Below are 27,152 nucleotides of genomic sequence, written 5' to 3'. Positions count from 1 at the left end.
ACCCCCAATTGTCATGCATGCCTCCACTACCAAATCAATTCAAATGAGATATGGCCTACTTTTGGCACACACAAAAAAACTCATAGTCCAACAAATGAAAAAATTGATTTAGCTAAAAAGGTTTTAAAAAAATCTCTCTCTCTTTTGTTCTCATTTTAAATCCGTCTACGTTGCTAGCACCAAGCTAGTTCAGCTCTCAAGTTGCGAGCATGGCTGCCAAATATTCCCAAAATTCCTGTGTTGAGGCAATTGTAGTTTACCGTGTTGTGAACCGCGTTGCGCCTCGCAGGGCGTTCCAGCAGATGGTGCACCAGACTTTGTGACTTTGGTAGACCACACTATGCCTCTATAGGCATTCTGGCATATTTCATTGCACCCTGGGCGCATCTGGCAGTTTAGTAACAAAAAATAGATGAGATTTTAGACTCGCTAAAACCAGGTCTAAGTGGTGACACAGGTGGTGTAACATGATGTTGGTGGATTTGACTCAAGCGCAGGCAGATCGATTCTGAGCTTCGCAGACGTGTGTGGGTTATGTCATAGTATTGAATTCAAAAATATGATAGCAGGATGGGACAATCCATCAGATTTATTGCAGAACTCAATTAATTGAAGTGGAGATCTTTGCATCTAGTGAGTTGTTCCGTCATGTACTTAAACCCCGTGCCTCTCTGTGTGATGATTTTAAATGAATTGATGAGGGTAACCGTGCACCTCATGCTCCTGATATCAAAGGATACGAGACTTGACAGATTTTCTGTTTCAAAGAGGTTGAGCATATCAAAAGCTGTAGCTGATTTATGTGGATTAAATCATATTACGTTTAAGAAATGTGAATGAATACATCTTGTCTTCCATAACCTGTACTTAATAATATAGTAAAGCTTGTCACAAAGACTTAGCAGACGTGAGTGACCCCACATATAATACATAATGCGTGTTCTTTTTTTTCTTAAACACACTTAACGATCTGTCCACAGACAAAGAGTCTTGTCAGAAAAAACCCTTGAGATCTAGTGACTCTCCATGTTGCAGGATATTTTAATCATATCAAACTGACTGACGGTTTGTTCAGTACATCTCCATAGCAAACATTGTGTTTCGGCAGGAATAACGTGTGGCCCAGGGAATGCAGGAGACCCTCACTTTCAGCAGATTATTGAATGGGACAAACTGTTTCAATCAGAGAACAAGTCAAAGCAACGAAGGCAAGAGAAATCCTCTGCGGTTGACGGTGGCAGAAGGCAGGCTGACTACACAGTAACACAGGCACACCGATGGGGCAGCAGGTTGCAAACACTGAGAAAATCATGCATCAGAATACACAAGGACAAACAAATAAAGCTTGTATCACAGGAGAAAACTTCATTAGGAAAACACATGTAACCACTACTGAACTGGATGGAATTACCTGGCACATTGGTAACTCTAATCTGGGCAATAATTGGATGTAGGTTAGCCACATCCCCTGCCACACACCAAAGAGAGAAAGTAAGCAAGACATAACCAAATCCAGGGTCAATGATGGTGTAGTGTGGTGCAATTTTGTGCAGGTAGCGAGGGTTCAGTTCCTATTCAGTGATGGTGTGAATTAGCGGTGTTAGAAAAAATCGATTCGGCAATATATCACGATATTACAGCGCGCAATTCTCGAATCGATTCGATATGCGGCCGGATCGATTTTTAAACATCAATTTTTAATGGGAATATTTAACAAAACGTCTAATTTAGGGTTAGGATTCACACTTTAAGCATGGAAGAATGTTATATTAATGGAACAATAAGCCTTAATATTTTATTTCGGTGCTGTTCAAACATGAAACAGACTGCAACCGGTTTGTTAACTCTTTGACTGCCAGACGTTTTCAGAAACGGGTTGTCCCCACTGCCAGCCGATTTAAGCATTTTGACTGATCTTTCAAGGTCCACAGAAAAGGTTGTGTTTGGACAATGGAAACACACATACTACCAAATGAAAGATTGGACTCTCATCTTTCATCAGAAAAAAAAAGTTTGTTTTCTACCTTATTCCGTTCTTCAGTAATCAACAATAGAAAATGGTTACTTTCACCGAAATTCTCTGTTTTGAAACAAAAAACGGAGAAAAAGAGCTTTTTGTGAAACGATGTTATTTCATGCACTCTAGTGAATTGTACACTTCTTTTTGTCCATGAATGATGCCACAAACACCTAAATAGTGCTTTACTTCTGTAAAACGCTTTCACCAACAATGAAAAAGTGTTTTTAGTTTGCAAAATACGTTTATTTCCATTCAACAGTGTAACAATTTGACAAAACAATTTCGCAAACTATTTACAAATGTGTGCAACTGTGGTACTACTTACAATTATGTGGATGTTTCAAATACAGTTTTTCTTTTTGTAACGCTCTCCTGCGTGCAAGGAGACGCCGCTGGACTCGCACAACAGTTTACTTTCACTTTCGCATTTGTCCGTTTCGCGTGCAAACGTTACACTTTCTTGACGGCCTTTTTTTCCGGGGAATAAATAGCAAGTAGCAGACTGGACACACTCCTCCGATGAATATGCATTGGACTCGGGGCACTCTTCATCGTCTGATTGAATGTCCACCTGAGCGTTGTGCTCCGTGTCAGCATCGCTCGCCCGTGAACCTTTATAACGTCGTCATAGCCGCCGCGTCAGCGCTTCCGAACTTTGTCGTCAATCTCGGAGTCACCATCAGCATCATCGATCATCATCATCGTCGTCATCAATGTGCTCTTTATCGTTGGTCGATGTCTTTGAAAAAAACGGCTCGACTGTGAGCTGCTTGCAAGCGGCCGCCATTATGGCTTCTTCAGCCAATGTCCCCTCAACACTCTAGCCCCGCCTCACGTCTTCTACTGACGCCCACCCAATCTTGTCAAAAGAGAGTCATCGCTGCCCTCTAGGGGCCAAAAATAGTCATTAGGCACAACAGACTTGCTGGAAACTTTCACCACAGATGCGGAAGGGTTCCCTCTACCCGTTTCAAAAAAAAAAAAAAAATGGGTGGACGTCTTTTAACGTCTTTGGCGCTCCTCCGTAGGTTTTTGCAGAATGTCATTTAACGTCTTTGGCAGTAAAAAAGTTAAATGCAGTGGCTCAGTTAGAAGCCTGAATTTTCAGATAAATAAATACATGTTCATACAAATCTTACAGTGTACATGTACAAGTTTACTGATTAGTATTTTCTAAAAGAGTAAAAAAAAAATCGGAATAATAATCAATTTATAGATTCGCATCGTGATTAATCGGTATCGAATTGAATCGTGACCTACGAATCGAATCGCCAGGTACTAGGCAATTCACACCCCTGTGAATGTGAATTGAAATGTTTGTTCATCTCTGTGTGACCTGTGATTGACTGGCAACAGTTCAGGGTGTAGTCCACCTTTTACCCAAAGTCAACTGGGATAGGTTCCAGCATTGCCGAGAACCTGAACAGGATAAACGATGTTGAAAATTTAAGTATGGACAACCAAACCTTTGAACCGCTTTACACTCTGGTGCAAGAGTGGGAGTTGGAGATCGTGACTTGAAGAAGCCAACAGTACCACATCATCAATATTAATGATCTAAATGTATATTATGTGCATTTGTTAAATCTACAATTAATGGGTTGAATATTGAATTACTCAATGAAGAGAAAGAGCAGAAGTGGTTTGATGCCAAATGAAGTGTGAAATGTGAACATTTAGGTACATCATCTAAGTTGTAATTGTAATCGTTGCAATGAATGGCTCAACTGGAAATTTGCTTTGAGTTCCTACACTGTCAAAGCTTTTCAATATCATGTTGATGATTATGGTTGTCTGGTTAGGATTTGATTGATTATATTCTTATGTAGTTATACGCTGCTGACTTACTGTAAGATCCAAAGCGATTTAGTGCTGTAGTTTGTTGGCAGGCAGCTTTTGATTGCTTTCTTGGTTGGAAAAACGATTTTCTTTGAATACATGTGTTGGTAAGGGTTTTGTGTGTGCATGTGGTGTCTGTATACTATACACAAAATACTTTGTGGAGGTGTGGGGCATGGGCCAAGCAAGAAATTATTCTATTTCTGTGTGGATCCAGATAAAAGTCCAGATGCTGTAACACCTCATTTTCACTTTAGCCTTGACACTCTAATACATTTAACACTGTAATTCTCTGACGACCACAATACTCACTGCATAAACACGTTGTCAGCCTTCATCTAAATTTGCTTTTACTTTATCATGAACATCAGTGAAAAATTTTTTTTTTTAACCTCTCTCCAGGAAACAGGAACTTTTGACCATCTCCAACGTCCCTCTGGGAGAATGTCCCCCGTCACCGCCCCGCACCGCTCCGCCCAGCATGAAGGTAGGATGCTTGCACACAGGCACACACATTTGCGCTAATAATCAAACGGCTTGCTTTGCCATCAACATTATCGCCCTTTAGATCACAAGACATATTAAAGATCTATTCTGTTTTAGTCCCAATGAGGGAGCATCTGAAAGTGGAGGAGGAATTTCTGTGATGTTGATGAATTGCGACTCTTTAACGTAAAGATGTGACAGTTTATAAGATCACATCGAAGTTCAGACGATTACAGGCTGATGGTCAATCTCATCGGGTGTTTCAGTTCTACTCATAAATAAACACTAAAGGCAACTATTGACTTGTATGTAGCGGTTGAAGGTGGCGTTTTTGGTTGCTTTAGGTGATATCATTTTTTGGGTGAACATTCATGTCTGCCTATTATACGTCTGCTTTTGTTTGATCAGTGTTTTCTCATGCTAGAAAATGTTGGGGAAAAATCGATTGCAATAGAATCGCACATGTGAGAATAATTAATAATTTATTCTTTGGCCAATTGGATTGTGGCACTGAGACATGTGAAGTTCCATTTGGGCGTGACTCATTTTGCATTTTGGGGAAAACGTAAGGCTAGCATATGTGCCTTCGAGGAAATGATTTTAGGTGTGATGTTTTATTAATCATTTTATGGATTTTCTTTGTTACACTTCCTGATAGAAGATTTTTTTTATGACGGCCAATTTGCAGAGCAATATACTGTACAGTATCCACACAATCCCATCTCTCGCTTGACAGCATGTCACCTTGAACAAAGCTGTAATTATTGAGAGAAATAGTGTGGAAAGGAGGAGCAGAACTGAATGACAAATTATTCTCATGGCATCAAACACAAAGTCTGGAAGTTCAAGGAAGAGTCCATACAGGGCTGGACTGGCCATCTGGCATACAGGGCAGATGCCCGGTGGGCCGGTGTCCTTTGGGGCCATTTTACCCGAGAGACCGGCCCACAATTTAGAAGGAGCAGCCCATTCATCCATTTACAATATGGAGATTAGACTAAACCAAAAAAAAACATCGGCAATGTCGGTCGGGAATCGGGCTGGGCCAGCGGGCGTAACAGACAAAATACCAGGGCCAATTATTTGTGCCAGTCCATACAGAGAACAAATAGAGATATAATTAATAACACATTCATTCTGCAACCCATACATGTGACCCATTAGAGGCATGAGTTGACCCAACCTGCAAAAATAATAGCAGTGACCTGGCCAGCATTATCAAGAAAAATATGTCTGATGCTGTTTTGATATCAGTAACTATAAGAAACAGCATGTAGTTAGTTACTGATCACTTTAATGATGCTGCTAATTGAGAATTTAGGTTTCACGCTGTGTTTATTTCCTCTCTGTTCTCAGACAGATGGACATTTTGTTATCAATCATAGCAGCAGGATCAAAATATAAATACTGTAGCAGGGGAAATCAACCCCGAAAATTTCTTGACAATAACATGTTGTACAGTATACGCCCCCACTAGTCCAAACGCGACATTCTCCACTCAAAATCCACTCATTTTTATCCAACTCGGGGGCGGCCATTTTGCTACTTGGTGTCCCCTGAAAATGACATCATAGTTGCTCAGGGCTCAGGTAACGAACCTATCATGTCACGGCTCATGTTTTCTGAGCTTCGTGTGATATTCACATGCAGTCGTGATTGGTCTTTAAGCCTTGAGCAACTGCGGTGTCACGGACGTAAACATGCTTCAGTCGGTGCTCAGTCGGCGTATTTTTACCAGGCTTCGCGCCATAAGGCTCACCTAAAATGCAAAGCACTCAGCGAAAGGTAGTCATCCGTCAGTGATGGGCCGTTGCAGTAACGGAAGTGCCCACCTCTGGTCATTTTCAGTCGACAGCAAGTGGCAAAATGGCCGCCCCCTCTGACGGATATAAATGGGTAGATTTTGCTGCTTTATTCATATTCCACAAATATAATATTAATTAAGTGTTTAGACTAGTTGGGCTGGATAGAATATATTATTGTAAAGAAAACTTTTGGGTTGACTTCCCCTTTAACTAGGAATCCAGTAGGGGTGGGTGGTGCATTTCGGACATGGACCCATCCTGCTCCTCAGCGTGAAATCACTCAACCAACTATTCTCCTATTGGATGCACTTTCAGACATCACAGTGACGTCACTCCCGACCGGAACCATTTTCAACTCGAGGCAGTGAGTCACAACATCAAACGCTATCCTTAACACATGGCCATGTGACGAGACAAGGTGTCATCCCTTGTAACACATACACAGGATCCGTTAAGTGCAGTGTGAAAATGAGGCTAAATATTAACTTGTCCTTTGCAAGCTTTATACTTATAGTGCAACGTTACCAACGTGGTTCTGACAGGCACCAGGAGGACCACATAATTGATTAGACCCTGATTGAAAAATAACGCACCAGTGAAGGGACATTGTGATTTTCTAGGAATGTTCTTGAGGTAATAGCTTGAAAATGTAAAGATTGGCAGAGATTCATAGAAGCAGCTATTGTGTGTATTGATCTATTTCCTTGTTCTTGTGAGAAATCATAACATGATCAACATCTAGCATTATTTAGCTGGCATTTATTTATTTGTGTCAAACTGCAATAAGCACTTTGCATTAATCCGTACCCTAGAATTAGCTCTCAGTATTAAAAAGGTTGGTGACCCCTGGTATAAAGCATTCAGCCCAAGAGGTGTGTCGACAATGTTTTGTCATTCCCGCTGGCCAATTTGCATAGAAAGTGATGCAGCAATGTGACAAGTGTCTGTGCAGAGTGGCCTTAATCAATTATCTGATGAGGGTTGAATGTTTGTTGGGTGGGTGGATGGATACACACTGAAAAATGATATCACAAAAGATAGCCGAGGAGCCTCTTTTTTTTTACGTGTAGTTTAACTGCACTTGTACATTCATAATCAGGGTCATGTTTGCTACGAGTGTGTGAAATGTTTTGAGCAATGTGTTTTTATATATCAAATGTCACATGTACAGTATAGTGACTGACACACTGTTCTGTTGGTTACATTTATGTTCACAGATGATACACTAAGCAAAACCATACAAGGCTAAGCTACATTGTGTGTGCTCGCCTGCAAGTGTTTTAAGAAGAAAGATGCACACTGGTGCAACCTGTTTTATGATTTGGCAAAGACACAACTGCCTGACTTGACTTTCCTGTTTAAGGCATAGGTTTTATAAGATTAGACGGGGATTAAACATGGGCAAGCGAAAGGGGCTGTATGCAAGATGGGGCCAAACAAATGACACTGCAGGGATGTGCGTTGCATGTTTTAGCTGCTGCCTTTGAGGTTTGGATTCGCCGAAACCAGGTACTCAGTTAATGGAAATAATTCAACCAAAGCTTTTAATGTCATCTTTTTATTTTTATTTCTGCTATGTGTGGTATGTGTGATTGATATGGGGGGGGGGGGGGATAACAAGATTGATCACAGATACAAAGAACTAAACCCTTTTAAAATGTTACTATACTTGCATAGCCGCTTTTTTTAAATACAAGATTAACCTCCATAAATACGGTACTCCTTTCAAAGCAGTCTATTTGAGTGAAGTATTTTTGAACAAGCCTGTGAGAAGGTGCAAACAGAACTTCAGTGGATGCAGGAGGGTGCGGAGTGAATAGTGCTTCTGGTAAAAAAAACAACATCAGAACTAGTCTTGGATTTAACACAGTAATGTCCTAGATATGAAGATAACAATGCTATTTTTTTTTTCTCTTTTATGGAGAGCTCAGTATTGTTCATTCGATTTGACATGTCATCATTGCTCTCCTTTTTTATTTTTATTTTTTTTATTTATTTTTTATTTATTTATTTATTTTATTTTATTTTTTTTAATATATATATATATATATATATATATATATATATATAATTTTTTTGTATGTGCGTGTGTGTGTGCGTGCGTGCGAGCGTGTGTGTATTATTAGTTCACCTAAAACCCATTAAAAAAAAATCCCATACTAATAATATAATATAATAATAAATTGCCAAATGCAGAAACATCAATGTAAGTTATCACGATGTGGTGGCTCTCGCTAACAGGCAGAATTAAGTAACCAGAATTAGGTTAAAAAATTCTATATACGTAGACCATGTTTCTATAAATTTTGATATTTGGTTTTTATTTGAGGCAGATATTTTTTCCATTAAAATGTGATTTATGAGGAGGTTAGACCATTGGTCGATATTCAGAGTTTGTTTATTTTTCCAGTTAAGAAGAATTGTTTTTTTTGCGATAGTAAGGGCTACAAGTGTAGATTGAGATTGTTTATGTGGTAAGTCAATTGTTGTTAGGTCACCTAGCAAACACAAATTTGGAGATAAAGGTATCCTACTGTCCAAAATAGCGGAAAGTTTTTCTAAGACTTTAGTCCAGAAATACATAACAGGAGTACATAACCATAAAGCATGAACATAAGTGTCTGTAGTGTTTTGTAAGCATTGGAGACAACTGTCGGAGTCTGAGAGTCCCATTTTCTTCATCATATATTGAGTAATGTATGTTCTGTGAATAATTTTATATTGGATAAGTTGTAAATTTGTGTGTTTTGTCATTTTAAATGCGTTTTCACAAACTTGAATCCAAAAGTCAGGTTCCGGTGCTATAGACAAGTCTGTCTCCCATTTCGAGATGGGTAAAGACATTTTATCAGTATATGAAAGTAACTTATATATTTTTGAAAGTTTTTTTGTTGTTGTCGGAGAAAGCTTGTTAATATCTTTAGCTAAAACAGGCGGTTGGAGCGTACCCCGAAGTGTTGGAATTTTTTTCTTTATCATATTTTTAACTTGTAGATAATGTAAAAAATTTCTGTTTTTTATTTTGTATTTTTGGAGCAAGGATGTATATGATATAAACATATTATCTGAGAAGAGATGGTGGAGATGTGTAATTCCTTTCTGCTCCCACACACCTAAATAAAGCGGTTGGTTGTTAAGTTGAAAGTCGGGGTTATGCCATAGGGGAGAACAAACAACAAAGATAACAATGCTATTATAATGTTTATTGACATAGTGGGGCTTACTTATGACATGAAAAAGATGATGAATCATGAATAATGGACATCTCCCTAAAATAGTCTAGAATAATAGAATATTGCCTATATTACTATTTAGTTACCCCCAAAGTGTGACTGCACAACGCTTTGTCACCTCATCTTACAGTATTCCCCTGAAATGTATATTTTAACATAGCACTTTAAATACATATCATGTTATGTCTTGCAAAAAATGATTTGGCAATGCTGAACAACTTACAGTTAACTTCCACCGCTGCCAGTAGGAACTGGGACCTTTCACTGCATTATCTTTTTCCTCTTTTTTTTTTCAAGTTTACCACTCTGCTTTATCTAGTGTAAACCTCACTCACCTACAATTAGGAAGAGTCAACCCCCCAAAAATTATTTACGATAATATGTTCTATGCGCCTTCACTAGGGTAAACATGGCACTCTGCTTGCTATTGTGTTTGTGGGATATTACTGTAATTAAGCAGCAAAATGCACACGTTTTTATCCATCTCAGGGGGCGGCCATTTTGCCACTTGCTGTCGACTGAAAATAACCTCACAGTTCCTCGGGGCTCAGGTAACAACTAGTCACATCTCACCTGTTTTCTGAATTTGGTCGTGTGACATTTGTAAGCAGAGATGGATAAACACGCGTGGATTTTTCTGATTGATTCATATTCTACAAACGCAATAGCAATCAGAATGCTGTGTTTACACTACGCACATACTACATATAAATAAATTGTAATAAAAAAATAAATTTAATTTTTGGGTTGACGTTCCTACCCTCACCTATGGTCACGAGCTGTGGGTCGTGACCGAAAGAATAAGATCCCGGATACAAGCGGCCGAAATGAGTTTCCTCCGCAGGGTAGCCGGGCTCTCCCTTAGAGATAGGGTGAGAAGCTCGGTCATCCGAGAGGGACTCAGCGTCGAGTCGCTGCTCCTCCACGTTGAGAGGAACCAGTTGAGGTGGCTCGGGCATCTGGTTCGGATGCCTCCTGGACGCCTCCCTGGGGAGGTGTTCCGGGCATGTCCTACCGGCAGGAGGCCCCGGGGACGACCCAGGACACGCTGGAGAGACTATGTCTCTCGGCTGTCCTGGGAACGCCTTGGGGTCCCGTCGGATGAGCTGGCTGAAGTGGCTGGGGAGAGGGAAGTCTGGGCTTCCCTGCTAAAGCTGCTGCCCCCGCGACCCGACCCCGGATAAGCGGAAGAAGACGGACGGACGGACGGACGGTTGACTTATCTTTAAAATTGGTGGTAAGCAATAAAAAATAAATTTAAAATCAAATGGGCTTGGTTATACAAATGATCAGCATTTTTTTTTTTTTTTTACATACATTCGATAGCTTTGTGGAACCAAGATACGTGTGGCGGCTTATTATAGTATATTGTAAATCTTCAACTGCAATTTGATGTTTCACTTTCACGGACTTACTACACCCTCTGGAGTACGTAAAACTGGATTTGTGGGAATGCCCACATTTTATAGTTGCACCATCCAGAGTGCATCTGGCAACAACGTATATAAACGACAGACTTTAGTGGTTGGGAGAATCTGTGCATCTTGAAAAGCGCTAGCTGCCCTGTTTCCCCCTTTTGCGTCACAGTGGAATAGTTTCTCGGCAACTGGTAACTTCGTATCTAATCTATCTTCTAACAAATGTATATAACTCTACAATGAAATAGTCTAACATAATGAGATTTGGACCCAGTATGCTGGCGCTTATGCCAAAAGCACCATGTTGCGATTAAAAGCTATTACAATTTGACTATCTTTTATATTTAGTTTTCCTTACTGACTTTAATCTCCATCCTGTGTATTTTGTTAATATTAACCCTGTGATAAGCCAGGTGGGAGTATGTGCTGCGTGAAGGTGGAGGGAACATCGGTAGATTTATGAGTTTTCATCAAAAGTAATTTCAGGTAACATTGGTTTTTATTAGTCCTCTCAAAATGTTGTGATCTGCAGGCTTTTACTGCTGGAATCATTCAAAGGGTTGTAAAATGTCTTTGAGGACATTTCTGTCTTGGGGAGCCTATACAGTTGGAGGGTATGACTTATTTTACTGTCACACGCTTCTGTAGGCCTACTTCAGTGTCAAGTGTGGAATGGTTGCGCAAAAGCAGTGTGTGACTGCTATCAGGATATATTTCAGCTTATTGTCCTATTAGAAGACTCTGTCTTAAACAAGCTTATTTTTTGTCTCCATAATTTCACTAGCAATTGCATACTACTACTACTACTACTACTACTACTACTACTACTACTACTAATAATAATAATAATAATAATAATAATAATAATAATAATAATAATAATAATAATGGTCATGATGATGATAGTAATAATAATAATACAATTTATGACAGTCTATTCTCCCTGCACACATAACACATGTCACAACCTGCACACATAACACAAGTGTGCAGGCCATATTGACCCTCACAGCTTGATTATGTGACAAGGTGGGAACCCCCTGGGAGCAAAATGTGCAAATGCATTTATGGAAGCACATATACTTGTTTATGTGTACCTCGCTGAGGGAGTGATTGCTTATCACAGTGTGTGCACATGGGTGTGAGAAAAGGGTGCTGCCCTCTTGACTCACTAATGCTGTGAAAACACAATGAACTTGAACACCAGACCTGCTGCTGTCAGCACAGCTCATGTTGTGAATGCACAATAAGATATTCAAATGTCAAACTTTGAGTTGTTGTGTGATGTCAAGATACTGAACTTTTGTTTAGTCCACTGACAGTTTTTAAAATGTTATTCTTTCTTCCCCCATTTTTCCCCAGTCTGCAGAATTCTTCGATATGCTGGAGAGGATGCAGGTATGAGATCATACTATCGTCATTTTGTCTTTGTACGTCTAGCCTGATCAGGCTTCCTAATACTTTAGTCCATACAGTGTATGTATCATCCTCTAATTTCCCTTCATCATCTGAGTGCTGCGAATGCACAAAAGCAGGAACTCACCCCACATTGGCTTTAACATTGACTTGAACATGGATTTTAAATATATAATCATGTTTGTCTCTCTAATCAAACTCTAGTGAAACATATGGAAAGATGAGCCAAAAGCTGATTAAATCAGTGCATGTCGCCGAGTGCAGCGCTACCATATAACTTCTCATTCTTTGTGTGGAATTTATAGATTTTTTTTCCTTCCCATTTCTGTGACCTCTTTGTTGCCTCTATGGGTTCCCAAGGGCACAGGCTCTGAAAAGTGTGAGCACATATGGGGTTATACAAAAGGAGAGGAGGAGGAGGAGAGAGATGGTGGGAGGAGGCATGAAAAGCACAAACTGAAGAAGGATGGATCAAGTGGCCAAAATAATTTTTCAGGTTCTTTTGGATGTAAAAATGTTTAAAGGCTGAAGCACTGACAGACCTCAAAGATGCATAAAATAGTCAGTACTCACAGGCATATGAATAGAAGCATGTCTTCTACACCGGCGAGCTTTTACTGCATAAAGGTAAATATACTTTATTTCTCACATGGACAACGAACAGAGAAATAAAATGAAAATAAATATGAGCTTAGCCTTATAGAAAGTCTCACACAAAGGAGACATATAAATGTCTCATCACCCTGCCTAAATCAGGGACTTTACCAGTACGGTTAAATAAGGTTATTTTTAAACTTATGTCATGAGAGTGTTACAGTTAAAAATGTGTCTCAGTAAAAGTCATCAAAATGTCTAAGGCAAAGTTTCCCACACTACTGTAAGTTACATCAGCATATTTTACTGCAGATAAAAAAGGAACCATAGCTATTTCCTTTTAAAAATGAGAAAGTAAAGGTTCTATAGTTGATGACGGACTATTCTACTACAGTACATTGTGAAACAAACCAAATGTATTTTTTAGGGATGCACCGAAATGAAAATGTTTGGCCGAAACCGAAAATGAAAAATGCTTCGCTGGAAAAAAAATTATGCCAATTTTTACTATCATTACATTTGTTATAATTAAATTATTATTAAAATTATAATATTATTATAAAATATGTATTTAGCACTGGCATTTTATTAAAGCACAATATAAATTGAAATGAATTGAAATGTGCCCACACCGCAGACATGTTGGCTAATGGTACATTAAACACTAAACGAAGGTTGAGCATTTTCTGGCATTGCGATTGCACTTTATAGTCAATGTAGTTCGCACAGGCGGGCACAGATATGCGTGTGGCGCACTTAAAATCGTTGGTCGCACCAGCTAATGAGCTTCGGGAACGAACTGCAAAGTCACTTTTTGCTTGTGTCACCACAACATCCTATTTCGGCCATATTCTTTCGGCTTTAATTTATTTATTTTATTAAAATTTTCGGTGGCCGAATATTCGGTGCATCACTAGTATTTTTCCATTTTTTATTTTAAAAAAGATTACATAACATTATTTGGAAATCTGCAATATGTTAAAACTGTATAATTTCCTAAATTCTATAAATGGAGAATAAAGAATGTTCATGGTGGATATTTAATAGAAGTACAATTAAAACAGGCACAGGGGAGTAACAATACCAGGTATCATTTTGGGCCGAAATCAGCCCTATTTTTAGGTTTCAGGTACTCGTAGAGGCTGCCGATACCAGCCACAGCTACCAAAGAAAAAATCTGACATTTAGTAAGTCCTCCTCTGCAGTAGTTGGTGCTATACTATGGCCAGCTTGACACATCGGCACATCATCATCTTTGTCAGCTTTTGTTTGCGATTTTTTTGTCTTATTGTAAAATTAAATTTGCTAAATCAAAAGTAGAGGTATTAGTACTCGTGAGCACTGAAAAAGTGAATATCAGTCGAGTATCAGTCTGAAAAATAGTGGTATTGAACAAGCATGCTAATTAAACAAAGTTTCTCATTTAAATAAATTATTTGACATTATATAATATAAATACAAACAAACATGAATACAGTGCTCCATGATTTATTTATTTTTACTTCTGCTAGGGTTCTAACACCCTGGTATGATCCCCTCATCCTCATTATTTACACTACAGGAAGTGACTGCATATGGACGGAGAAACAAATATGGCGGCCCACAGTTTATTTCTTTATTTTTTCACTTTTGTCAGTACTTCAAAATGATCTTTTTTTTTTTCTTTGCTGAATGGCTACTAAATTACTTTGTTCCATGCAAGGTAACTTTTGAATGTTTTAATTAACATGACGCTTGCTTGCCCTATGTTATGTGAAGTACATAAGTCATACGCCGTACTTTCGAAGAATTGTTTATGTAAGTAGATGCACTAGTGCCGGACTTAGTGATGACATCCTAGAGACATTTTGCAAGTATGATCGGAGACTGACAGCCAGTCACTGCAGCCGAATGATCAAATAGTCTGTTACACATCCATCCATCTTGCCTGAACCTTGCCTTGCATCGATCTGCTCTTGGACTCTGCCACCAAAAACTCAGCAATAGGAACTGCGCATTTAAAGTCCGCTTTGTTGCTTTGAAAGATGGCGATGATTGAAGGTCACGTTTTTGGACCTTTTTTTCTTTTTCTTTTTTTTTATTCCCTCGCTTTCCACCTCTTCCTCCCTCCTCCTCTTTGTCTGTCTGAGAAAGAAAATTGAATCCTCTTAAAAGCGCCTTTGTGATCAGTTTTCTATTGTGGACAATGGCTCCCCTGTGACTGTAACAGCTGCACCGTCAATATGCACAGACAGACACCCACAATTACAGGCACATGCAAGCAAGTATTATGTATGATTTTGAATAGTAAAGTACCTACTTTCAGAACTCTGTGCTCATCTAGACAAAATGTTCCTCTCAGCAAACTGCCAGATTGGCATTTCATGTACTATGCATTATGGTGTATTCATCCATATATGTATACCAACCTCAAAAGGTAGTGCAAGCTAATGTGACGTAATTATAAGCGCCATATCATGAACTCTGCATTTACCTGACCACTCTAACACTTCCTAATAAAGGACCATGTCAGGCCAGTATTAACTTTTTTAAAGGAAGATTTATTTTATTTTAAGGCAAAAGTAAAGTAAAAATGTATATTGAATGTATACACACATGCACTTGATTGAAAGGTTGATATGCCTTTGTGGTGCTGTGTCCCTACAAAACTGAATCAATTGTCAAATGCTGAAAGAAACATTTATCATGCCTGGATTCTGAGCTGAGCTTGAGAAGATGACTAAGGCTGTGTTCACACTGCAGCTCAATTCTGATTTTTTTCATTCAGTGTGAACGGTACAACTCCATTTTTTTCACACCCAACCTGGGCCTCTTTCGTATGTGGATATGAATCGGATATGTATGCGATGCGTCTGCACTCATCCGCACACATCCGATTCATACGTCTTCAAAAGCCTGATATGCCCTTCAGAGAGTGCTTGGAAGGGAGACTACTGACACGTCTGTGAATATACAAAGCTGTTTTGAGTAACAGTGTTATTTTTTTGTTTCTCTTTAATATAATCACACTTGAAACATGAAACATTAAGTTGACATGTGTGGCGACAGTAGAAATTCAGCCCTGCACGTCATCTTCAATGAAATTAAGATATCGAGGAGTCTCCCCTCATTTCCCCAATATTTCTACCTCTTCAAACCTCGCTACTCTGGCTTTATGAGATGGGAAAAATTAAGTTTGAGTTTTTGCTCTGATTGTAAACACTGACGCTCGAGGAAGCCGAGGACAGCAGCCAAACATGAGCGAGCGCGAAAACAGTCCACCAATCGGGACCGGGCGTTCGTACATCTTGCATAATTTATGCAGGCACATGAATCCAACTCCTAACACGTCCGCAAACGGAGTCCCCCAGCCCACCAATCAGTAGCACGCGTTGGCACAGCAAAATTGGCATATGGCACTGATAAAGTCGCTTGCCTCGGCGGCATGGCTGAACAGTTAACAAAACGTTAACAAAAAAATTGAATTGCAGTGTGAACGCAGCCTTAGGCAGATTTTCTATTAAATCCGAGCTTTTAATGTACCGTTCACACACTTCGAGTGATGTACACCCAAAACAATGACGTCATGTTGCGGTGTGCACAAAAGTAAATATTGTCCAGACTCGCAACGTTTCACCGCCAGCCAAGCCACTGAGGCAAGCAACTTTTATCAGTGTCATGTGCATATTTAGCTGTGCCAACGCAAGCTACAGATTGGTGGACTGGTGGACTCGATTCACGGACGTGTTAGGAGTACGTTTCACATGTCTTGTCTGCAGACATTATGCAAATTTAGCTGTGCAAACGCCCGCGCTCCTGGTTGGTGGACTGTTTTCATGCTCGGTCCTGGTTGGCTGTTATCCTTGGCATCCTCATTCGTCAATTTTTAATGTGCTGTTTACAAACAGCAACAATAATCCGGCGCACTTATTTTTTCATCTCATGTCGCCAGAATAGCGAGGTTGGAAGAGGTAATAAAAGTATTTGGGGGAAATGAGGGGACATTACTCGACCTCCTCATTTCATTGAGAAGTCTACCGAAGATGACGTCGCGACATCACCGTTCGTGATGAACCGTCTGCAGGGCTGAATTTCTACCACATCACCACACATGTCAACTTCATGCTTCATGTTTCAAGTGTGATTAAATTAAAGACAAATAAAAATGTAACACTGTTACTCAAAACAGCTTTGTATACATTCAGTTATTCACAGATGTGTCAGTAGTCCCAAGCACTCTCTGCCGCCCACGCAGAGTGTATATAAGGCTTTTGATGACGTATGACTCGGATGCGTGCAGATGAGCGTTCACAGTGCAGACGATATGCATACAGATTTATTTCCACATACGAAGGAGGCCCAGGTCGGGTGTGTAAAAAAATCGCAATTGTACCGTTCACACTGCATGAAAAACTCAGATATTTGTGAAAAAATCGAATTGAGCTGCAGTGTGTACGCAGCCTAAGTGTCAGGACTACCTGCATGTGTACTTGCATGTATGACTCAATCTGTTTTCAAGTAAAAAACAAAAAAAAAAAAAAAAGGTCTAAACAAACAACTTGTATGGAATAGAAAATTAGGATTGTGACCATATTGTTGCGCTTCACCTAAGTCAGTACAAGTCTCTGAATTTTACCAAGGTAAATTGAAAAGTTCTCCAAAAGTTCAGGCCGTGGAAAAGCCCCTAATGTTTTCTTTAAAAGTCCATGCTAGCTTCAAGAAAAGTTCTTATACTGCAGAATTGTTCACACCCATTTCTTTGTCAATTGGAAGTGTCCACCAGCTGGTCCTGATTAGTAAATTAACACCCCTGTTCGCCATGGAAGCACGCGTACAAATGGCAAAACAAGCGGAAGGGAACAAACAATCAAGAGAGTTAGACATCAAGCAAGTAAATTTATCCAAATCTAATTTTTTTACTGAAACCTGTGCATGAATGCCATTGGTTGATTTAACATAGGCTATAAACAGTAACTGTGTAAAAAATCAAATCAAGTCTGACTTATTTTAAATATGAGCAATTTGTTTGACATTCGCCGCAGCTCCAATGTCTGGTCCCAGGAAAGGGTAAGTTGAAGTGACAGGGAATAGTTACAAAAACAAGAAGAGAACAAAATTCAGTTATGGATAAGAATGTATTTATGCATTTTTATTTTGGATACAATTAAAGAAAAGGCTATTGTTGTTATTTTGAACTGTGTTTTGACAAAGAGGCGTGCAAGTAAGATACTTATAAGAAAACAGTTGTGGATGCAACAAATTGGTGTGGTAAGAATTACTATCAACCAACAGGTGTTTCCAATTCGTCTGTGTGAACACGGGTGTGAACAACCATATAATGCTGGATTTACACTGCATGCTTCAAGTGACTTTTTTTGCTTATTTTTGTTCAGTAGCACAGTATAAATATGTCATTGCTGCAGTAATATGTGATAATTATACACTGTACCTGTATACAAATAAAATGGACAAATCTGTCGGATTGTATCTTCAGATTGGAATCAGGCCTAGTACAAATGTGTACATTATATGAAAAATGGTGCATTGTTGATGGGAGTCAACATAGGCTAATTAAATGGCATGCAACGTTTCATGTATTATTGTTTACTTAAGTTGCATGCAATTTGGGCTTCTGCACATTTGGGTTGTTGTCAAGTTGGCCTCATCAGACTATTCAGTATAAATGGAAATAGAATCATGTGTCGGCATAACATTGAAATTGGGCACTTCTAACCTGCAGTGTAAATCCAGCCTAAGAACTCTTCCTGATTATGACAGACTAAGAATGTTGTCTTACAAACTTAAAGATATTCGAGACCCAATGTTGCCATCATTACAAATTAACCTTTGACCCATGTGCTTTTCCATCCTCATGCTGCAAATGGATTCAGGTCCCAAAAGTTGAAGAGACCAAAAAATGGAAGGTGTGACCAGTCAGCAGACACTCAAGTTGTGTTGTGATGCCTCCTCAAGTGTCTTTGTCCTCACTCTGTCACCTCTCAAGGCTTTCACATTAGAAAATCAATTGCGTCCTGATCTAACGGGTCATAAATTGAAGGAACTGATTATTGATCTGCACTGGCTACTGCAGACCCAAAAGGATTAGCAGATGGGCCTCAGCAGTATTTAGAGGTCGTACCCTGAAATTGCACCACACTATGGAAACAACTATAGTGCTCGAACAACCTTAAACCGCTAGAACCATGTGTTTTAAATGTTTTTATATCATTGCCTGAACGTTACTTTAATCTTGCACGCTTGATATTTTCTAACCATTATTTGAGCTGTCATTTCCCATGTGTTGTGTTTCATCAGAATCACTTCATGTATGTTGAAATATAAAGGAAGTTTACTTTGTCTTTCACAGGATGACTATATTCCCTACCCACGGATAGAAGATGTTAGTATATCATGCACTTTTAATGTATTTGATGTGAACACTTGTGCAAAATGAGTCATTTTCAAGTAGATCAGAATTTGCTCATGTTTTGTTGTTGTTGTTGTTGTTGTTGTCCTACCTTCATTTCAAGGTCCTAGAGAAAGGTGGCCCATATCCACAGGTAATCTTGCCACAGTTTGGTGGCTATTGGATTGAAGATGTGGAGGCACCAGCTGGGACGCCCTCCTCTTCAGAGTCCAGTTTCTGTGAAGAGGAGGATGGAGGAGAGGGTATGAGTCCTGGCGAGGGTCACAGCCACCGTTTGGAGTGCAATAGTACAGCCCGAGCCTACCGCAAACACTTTCTGGGCAAGGTGTGTGTGTGTGTGTGTGTTCTGCAAACATTTGAGGACACATTTTAATATATTGACTGGCCAAATGTATAATATTGCAAACATGGAATTTGTTTGTAAACATGCTTTTTTTTACAGGAGCACATGAACTACTACTGCACTGGAAGCAGCATAGGAAACCTCCTCATGTCCCTGAAGCATGAGGATGTGGAGGGCCAAGAATTATTGCGCATCATGCTCAGGTACAGAAGTAAATTGGACTTAATGTATACCGGCCAGCCAGTTGTTGATTTGCTGCTTAACAGAGTTAATTGGTTGTTTCCGTGAAGCGCAAATGCTCTACAAGCAACACACCTGTGGCCAACAAATTCATTTTTTATTTATTTGTTTTTGCTGCAATTAAACTATAATAATTGGCTTCCAAATTCAGTATGGATCTGATCATTATAGTTTTCATTTACACTAGGCTGATGGCGAGTCAATGGCTCTACTTTAAAACAACTTGTGTTAGGGGTCCTTTGCTAATATGTTAAGTTTCCACTCATCCATTCATTTTCCGAACCGCCTGTCCATTTTATTAAGTTAGCTTCTCAAAAGTGATTACACCCCTGCAGATATTAATTGTATTTTTTCACGGACAACACTGAACAAATTACACTTTGATAGATTTAATACACCTGCTCCCTATTCACACCCGACTAAAACTAAAATTGAACGTGGCACTGGGGAAAGAAAATTAATAACTGTGCTCAGTTTGGACATTTTCACTTAGGGGTTTGCTCACTTTTGTTGCCAGGGATTTAGCTATTACTAGCCGTATTTTAAGGCAACATTGTCACTGTATATAAACTACACTGACTTTTTTTTATAGTCTTATTTCTTCAGCACAGTATTGTTCCATGAAAAGATAAAATTGAATATCTACAGAAATGTGAAGGGTTACTTACTTTTGTAAGATAAATAAATGCCTGCTAGTCTCCTTTTAAGAAGGGTTTCTATCATTCTTGTTGCAGGTCAAGGACCAAGACAGTCCATGATAGGATATCCTTAGCAGGCATTAACCAGCTTCCCAGTGTACCTCAGATTGCAAAAGTAAGACACAAACACACTCATCTATAATTTAAATCCCTAACATAGTGTCGTATATGTGAGCTCTTCACAGGCAATTAATTTCCTTTTGTGTTCTTTGTATGTTTCAGGTTCTGTGTGACGATGCCACAGGATTAAAGTTCAACCCAGCCCTTTACCCTCGAGTAAGTTTATTCCAGTCTTACATCACAACCTTATCATAGAATAAGATCGGATGGGTGTTGATGCCAACACTTCATATTTTATAATGAATGCATCAGCCATTTTTCAAGGCCACCTAAAAATACATGTCTGCCTTTTTAGTCCTCTCAATCAGGGGTGAGCAACCGTTATTGTCAAAAGAGCCATTTTAGGCCAAATAACTAACAAAAACTCTGTGTGGAGCCGCAAAGCCTTAGAACATTGTGATGAAGGAAACAGTGTGTTAGTCTAATGTACTAAGGGCCTAAGAGCTAACATGACAGAAAATATGCAGCATCCAATACTTTGAGATTCATTTTTGTTCTTACTTTTATCTTCCCTTTTTGTTTTGTTTATTAATTTTTTTCAGACTGTTTTTCAGACGTTTCTGCCTTTCTATCAAATTACTGACATATTTCACATTTTTATGGACATATATTTTCTGCCTTGCTTCGCTTTTTTTTCTTTTCTTTTTTTAAATAGTATTTGTGGAAATTTTATGATAATTTGGGGGATTTCTTCTTGTTTTTGGACATTTTATAGTTTTTTTTTTTCTGCCATTTTCAGAATACATTTTCTGACTTTTTGGCAATTTTGTGTACATTATATGGTAATTTTCGGGATTTCTTTTTGTTTTGGGACATTTCATAGTTACTTTTTGACAATTTTCTGCTTCATTTGTGGTGCATTTGGACTGACTTTTTTTATAATCGAAATCATTAATTCATTTAAAGAACATTTTATCTAAAAAAAATTATGTAAAAAAAGTTGTACTTTTTTTTATTTTATTTTTTTTACTAAAAACTAAAGAGACGCAGGTTTCAGACCCCTGCTCTAAATGCAGCACCTTTCATTAGCTTTTCAATGCTCTCTGGCCCAAATAGAGGGGAAAAGTGCAGGCAGTGCCTTTCCATACTATGTATATCCCTCATTTACCTCCTACCTAGCTAACATCTGCCACTCAATGAGTGCAATATTCCTATAGATTGATGGGCCAACAAAAAGTGGACACGGTGGATTGATTTCATTACTCTGCGAGTCTCATAGAGGGCTACGATGGCTCTTGCCTTTGGCCAGCGCCTCAGGGAGGGAAACATACCATCTGCGTCTTGATACGCAAGAGGCTGTGATGAGCGCTGGGGGCTGTGAGAGTTTTCATGTCAGCCTGACGCAACAAAAGCCAACTAAAGCTGCCCTTGAGACATGTTGGAGAAGACGACAACATGTTTTCTGCAGCAATGAGTAACGGTTTTGTCGTTGCACAGGGATCTCAGTTGATCGTAGCTTTCGATGAACATGAGGTCAACAACACCTTCAAATTTGGAGTGATCTACCAAAAATTTGGACAGGTGAGTGATAGGATTGATAGCACAGCTTCATTTTAGTTCAGTTTTATGCTGCTCTGTGTCACTGATACTCCTTTTTCAACTCAGACATCTGAAGAGCAGTTGTTTGGGAACAATGAAGAGACTCCAGCTTTCAGGGAGTTTCTCAATATACTGGGTGACAACATTGAACTTCAGGACTTTAAGGGGTGAGATGTGATAGAAAGCACTTGAACAAGAGACAAGAGCCAGCCTACCTAGCAAATAAGGACAAATGTGTCTATAAAGCTGAAATATCACATAAACAAGTAACATGATAGTAAAGAATGTTGGATTTGTTTGCAGTACAGAAAACAGGATTCATTAGCTATAACCATCAAAGTGCTATTTTGGCCTCTGTAAGATCATGATAAACTATGTAGTGAAATAAATCCTTAAGGAAAAAGTGACTGTCAGAGCAATGCGGATGTCATTGTCAAATGTTTTCCTAATACTTGTAGTTATAATAAACTTACTGTAATAAATCTACGTTGTGGCGGACATCTCTTGGGAAGACTTTCCACAAGCTTTTGCAGTGTCATTTCATTTATTTTAGGGGTGTCAAGCGATTAAAATGTTTAATCTTAATTAGTCGCATGACTTAAATGGTTAACTCATGATTAATTGCACATTTTATCTGTTCTAAATGTCCAATAAAAAAAAATCTACGTTTTTATACTCTTAACATAAAAGTGGAAAAAATGTTAAATAGAAATATTAGTCATTTATACAGTTATTTAATAAAAAAAATCATAAAATTTAGTTAAAATTAAAAAGATGTACTGTAAAAAACCAGTGTGATATTGATTTGTGTTGATGTCATCTTTCTGTCACTAGATGGCATATTTGCATTTGTAAGACTGACTGCTCAGCGCATTTATATTTTCATATTAAGAGAGATCTAATCTTTAACATGAAGTAACTTGTGAAATTCTGCACAGTTTAAAAATTGTAAAATACAACTTGACCCCAGTCTCCACAAATGTATGTGCTGCTAAATTTTGACATGGACACGTCTAATGCGTTGCGACTGGAATTCCCCCAGTATAGTCTTTTCAAGTAAGGGACGGTCATTAATTGCATGTTAAAAAAAATTTGTGGTGTTGAAGGAACTTTAAATTAACTCAAAATTAAGGCACCAATTTTGACACGCCTTGTTTGTTTGTTTTATTAATTGATGAGGAGGATTTGCTGATGTCAAGAGTTGCTGAGGTTGGAAAAAGTGCTCACAACTTTGCTTTATGTACTGGGACAGTCATTCAGAAACAGAAAAGGACCTTGGCTGTTCACGCAACTAGAAGCGTATGCTTTGTAAAATACTGTAGACCGATCTGCCTGTTTATGCTTGTTGCAGATTTCGCGGTGGGCTGGACGTGTCCCATGGACAGACAGGTACTGAATCCGTCTACACCGTTTTCAGACAAAGGGAGATTATGTTCCATGTGTCAACAAAACTTCCTTTCACTGATGGCGATGTCCAGCAGGTACTTGGCCTAATCTGAAGGTATGACCTTTACACATCAGTCTCTTTGAGAACCAACATTTCATCCTCTGTCCCCTCAGCTTCAGAGGAAAAGACACATAGGAAATGACATTGTGGCAGCAGTTTTTCAAGAAGAGTCTACACCCTTTGTTCCTGACATTATTGCCTCCAACTTTCTACATGCCTACGTGCTGGTCCAGGTTGAGAACCCATGTACGGAGAACACAACGTACAAGGTATGAACTACGTTTTCAAATAATAACTTTGTTTCAAATTTGTCCGACCGATTCAGCCTATTATTAATCATCTCAACAGGTATCTGTCACTGCTAGGGAGGATGTACCTCCCTTTGGACCCCCCCTCCCGAACCCTGCTGTCTTTAAAAAGGTGAAGAAAAAAAATCGGAATTAAGGTTGTCTTCTCAAGTGTATTAACCTTATAAAGCATATCATGTTATGTTTTTATTTTGTTCTTTAAAAAAAAAATGAAAAGGTGCAGAGAGAAGTGAAACTTGTGGTATCTGCCCCAATCAAAAAAGAAAGGAAAAAATAAATAAAAATAGGAATAATAATCAACTCAAAATAAATAACATTAAGCAGTCAAGAAGCTATGGTAACAAACAAAATGATTCAAGAGATATGCCTGGTGCTATATATATTTTTCCAGTAATATCATATTAAATACAAGACATTTTGAGCCCTCCATTTCGTGTGTGTGTGTATGTATATATATATATGTATATATATATATATATTTTTTTTTTTTATTTTTTTTTTTTTTTTAAACCATTAATACCCTGACGTATATGATCTGACACATGCATTGCACGGGTAATCCAATAGAGGGCAGTATCACCCAGGCGATGGCTTTCCAACGACCTTGCAAGATCGCCTCAATTGAGAAAGGAGGGGCACCTATATTTATTAATAGTGGGAAATGTTATTTCTTATTTTTGGAAATACTAATGTCAGTTTATTATTATTTTTTTGACAGTTATAAATATACTAATTTAAAGCATTGTGACCGGATGTATCAAATATGACACAAATCAAAAGTAATATGTGGAAGTGGATCCCCCAAATTGTTGTTGTTTTTTTTATTTGTTCAAAAGGACCAATAAATACTCTATTTAATAAGGATCAGAATCAGGCTTTATAGGGTTAAGAAGACGGTATATAAAGTAGACATAAATGGTTGATTTATGTACTTGCTTAATAATCAATTTGATAGCTTAACAGCCTAAGTCTTGGAAACGCGCTTGCAAAGCTTGTTGGCTCTTAGTTGGAGGAACATTTTGGACAAGGTATTGTCTATGCATACTTATAGATGAAGTCCTTCAAAAAGAAAACTGTTACACTTTGTAAGCTTTTTTCTTTAATGTACAACATTTTAATTACGAACCAAAAGCTTCAGTTTTGGTCCTGACTTGGGTTAATTTTAATGCACATGGGCAAAAGAAATAAGAAAAGAAAAAAAAATTCCCTAACATTTTCCTTTTCACTCTCTTCTCTCTCCAGGGCCCAGAGTTCCGAGACTTCCTGTTGACAAAGCTGATCAATGCGGAAAATGCCTGCTACAAATCTGACAAGTTTGCCAAACTAGAGGTGACACGAGGGCACACTCCCAATATCAGTGTCATAACTATCTTGCTGCACAGGTACTTGGAATGTGTTTTGCGTGTGCATGAATGTAAATTCATTCCAGGGTCGAACGCGAGCGGCATTGCTTGACAACCTCCATGATGAGCTTCACAGACAAAGTCAGGCCACTCTGGGTCTAAGCCAAGCAGAAGAGGAGGACAAGCTGGAGAATGGCGGACATGGAGGCCTGCTGGAGTCATTCAAGGTGAATGTAATGTCGGATGTGTAATTTTTGGCTGTGACCTTTACGTTGATGCCATCGTTATTTACCTTTTATAGGATAGGGTTCCATTACAGAATGTTTTTTTTTAAAGGATGTTGGCCAAGTGACTGCCACATAAATAACAAATCACAATTGGTCAGCACCCAAGCTGAGGTCGGCTGTGGTGGTACGAAGGGGACCAAAATATGCCAGATATCTACCAATCTGAACCACTGATTTAATAGATCTAAGCTTTTATGTTTTGCACATCCTATTCGAACCCTGCCATGCAATTCATCCGACACCTCCTGTCCGATTTTTGTGAGTGTGCAGACTACGGTCTCCATTTTCTGTTCTTAGCTGACAAGAATAGGAGTAGTTGTTGTGGAACTTCTTATGAGTGATTATTTTATTCACAATTTTTGTCATTCGAAATGGTTTGATTTTCTGAGGATCCTACAATTATCTATGAATCCACAGGATCATTTAATATTTGGAAAACATCAGTGATATCAATGCATATGACATTTGTTGTAAATTCATTGTGTGTGTGTGTGTGGGGGGGGGGGGGGGGGCATTTTAATTTCATGTGATTGTGTGACAACCATTACTCTTATCTTAACAGGCACTCTGGACAGGCGCATTTCAATTTTTCGAGTCGCTTCCAGCGTCCGCTTTTCTCATTGCTGCTCTGGCAGTAGTCATGTATTTTGTGTCGACAATTCAGCGGATGATTGCCTCATAACGAATAAACATGTTTAATGTGCTGCCTTTGTCATCTATCCAGCCATCCATATTCTATAGCGCTATCCCAGCCCTCTTTGTGTGCACCAATTGCAGGTCATATCTAGAAGTCCTATTTACACAGCACTTTCAAACAGCCACAGCTGTCGCAAAGCGCTTACAGAAAACATAAGTAACCATTCACAATTCATTTTAACCAAACCATGTTTTGGGAATGTGGAAAGAAGCTGGAGAACATACAAACTCCTCTCAAGACTGCCGAAACAGAGATATGAACCTAAGCCCTGTGAGGCAGACATGCAAACCACTATTTAACTCTGATGTCCACATTTACCTTATGAAATAACAAATGGCATAGTTTCATGCAATAAACTGTACATCATACATGCACCACAAATGAAATAAAACAAATGCTTGATATAAAGTCATGTCACGTTTCATCTGAATTGCGTCTTGAATATTGTAAACTCATTTCCAATCATCTCTTATCACACAGTAATTCCTATTCAGGGTTTTTTATAGCACCCTATGTATGCAATGAGAGATCAACGGGGATTTGTAAGAAACTGTTGTAAATCTACCTTTGTTCATCTATTGTATTTCCCTGTTATGTATAGTGACAAAACAAATATTTGTTCCATTAGATCAAGATGACAGAAACTACACTGCCAGTTTTTTGTAAAACAAATTAGATTGTTTCAGTATTTATACTTTTTGTAACATTTGTATTTGGTGGTGCGCCGTGAGATTGTTTCAAATGTAAAATGGGTGCCTTTGTTTAAAGGTTGGGAAACGCCTGAACTAACTGAAATAAAGCTTAGCGTGATTCTTTTCATGGGGAATTGCTCCCTCTAGCGATTCATTTGTGCAACTTCAATAACTAATGAAAGAGTAATGGTATTTTTTTGTCACATCTTTGTGAATATATT

At 38.7% G+C, this 27,152-nt stretch overlaps 1 protein-coding gene and 1 long non-coding RNA gene across 12 annotated transcripts in view; one reads left to right on the top strand and one right to left on the bottom strand.

The window, feature by feature from the left end:
• The window catches only part of rap1gap2a (RAP1 GTPase activating protein 2a), a 99,987-nt gene that overhangs the window by 68,463 nt on the left and 4,372 nt on the right, over positions 1 to 27,152 (top strand). For 2 of the 11 annotated variants that reach the window (XM_077565282.1, XM_077565279.1), the window contains 15 exons: positions 4,262 to 4,346; positions 12,164 to 12,199; positions 18,682 to 18,714; positions 19,158 to 19,190; positions 19,321 to 19,542; positions 19,660 to 19,763; positions 20,535 to 20,613; positions 20,721 to 20,774; positions 22,056 to 22,139; positions 22,224 to 22,324; positions 23,509 to 23,638; positions 23,718 to 23,873; positions 23,953 to 24,024; positions 25,155 to 25,241; positions 25,342 to 25,482. In XM_077565282.1, coding sequence (XP_077421408.1) covers positions 4,262 to 4,346; positions 12,164 to 12,199; positions 18,682 to 18,714; positions 19,158 to 19,190; positions 19,321 to 19,542; positions 19,660 to 19,763; positions 20,535 to 20,613; positions 20,721 to 20,774; positions 22,056 to 22,139; positions 22,224 to 22,324; positions 23,509 to 23,638; positions 23,718 to 23,873; positions 23,953 to 24,024; positions 25,155 to 25,241; positions 25,342 to 25,482 — 1,417 coding nt within the window. Of the gene's footprint in view, positions 1 to 4,261; positions 4,347 to 12,163; positions 12,200 to 17,065; positions 17,154 to 17,401; positions 17,858 to 18,681; positions 18,715 to 19,157; positions 19,191 to 19,320; positions 19,543 to 19,659; positions 19,764 to 20,534; positions 20,614 to 20,720; positions 20,775 to 22,055; positions 22,140 to 22,223; positions 22,325 to 23,508; positions 23,639 to 23,717; positions 23,874 to 23,952; positions 24,025 to 25,154; positions 25,242 to 25,341; positions 25,483 to 27,152 lie in introns of those variants that run through there. The other 9 variants (XM_077565280.1, XM_077565285.1, XM_077565281.1 and 6 more) reach the window with 9 other exon arrangements.
• Positions 1,024 to 20,694, bottom strand: LOC144051822 (uncharacterized). The gene is made up of 4 exons (XR_013294049.1): positions 20,469 to 20,694; positions 19,309 to 19,433; positions 1,412 to 1,468; positions 1,024 to 1,299 (listed from the first exon to the last, which is right to left on the bottom strand). It is a non-coding gene; the product is annotated as an uncharacterized LOC144051822 (long non-coding RNA).

This window comes from Vanacampus margaritifer, chromosome 5 (assembly GCF_051991255.1).
Source record: "Vanacampus margaritifer isolate UIUO_Vmar chromosome 5, RoL_Vmar_1.0, whole genome shotgun sequence".
In the NCBI taxonomy this organism is placed as follows: Eukaryota; Metazoa; Chordata; class Actinopteri; order Syngnathiformes; family Syngnathidae; genus Vanacampus; species Vanacampus margaritifer.
This window is presented reverse-complemented; position numbering and strand designations above follow the sequence as displayed.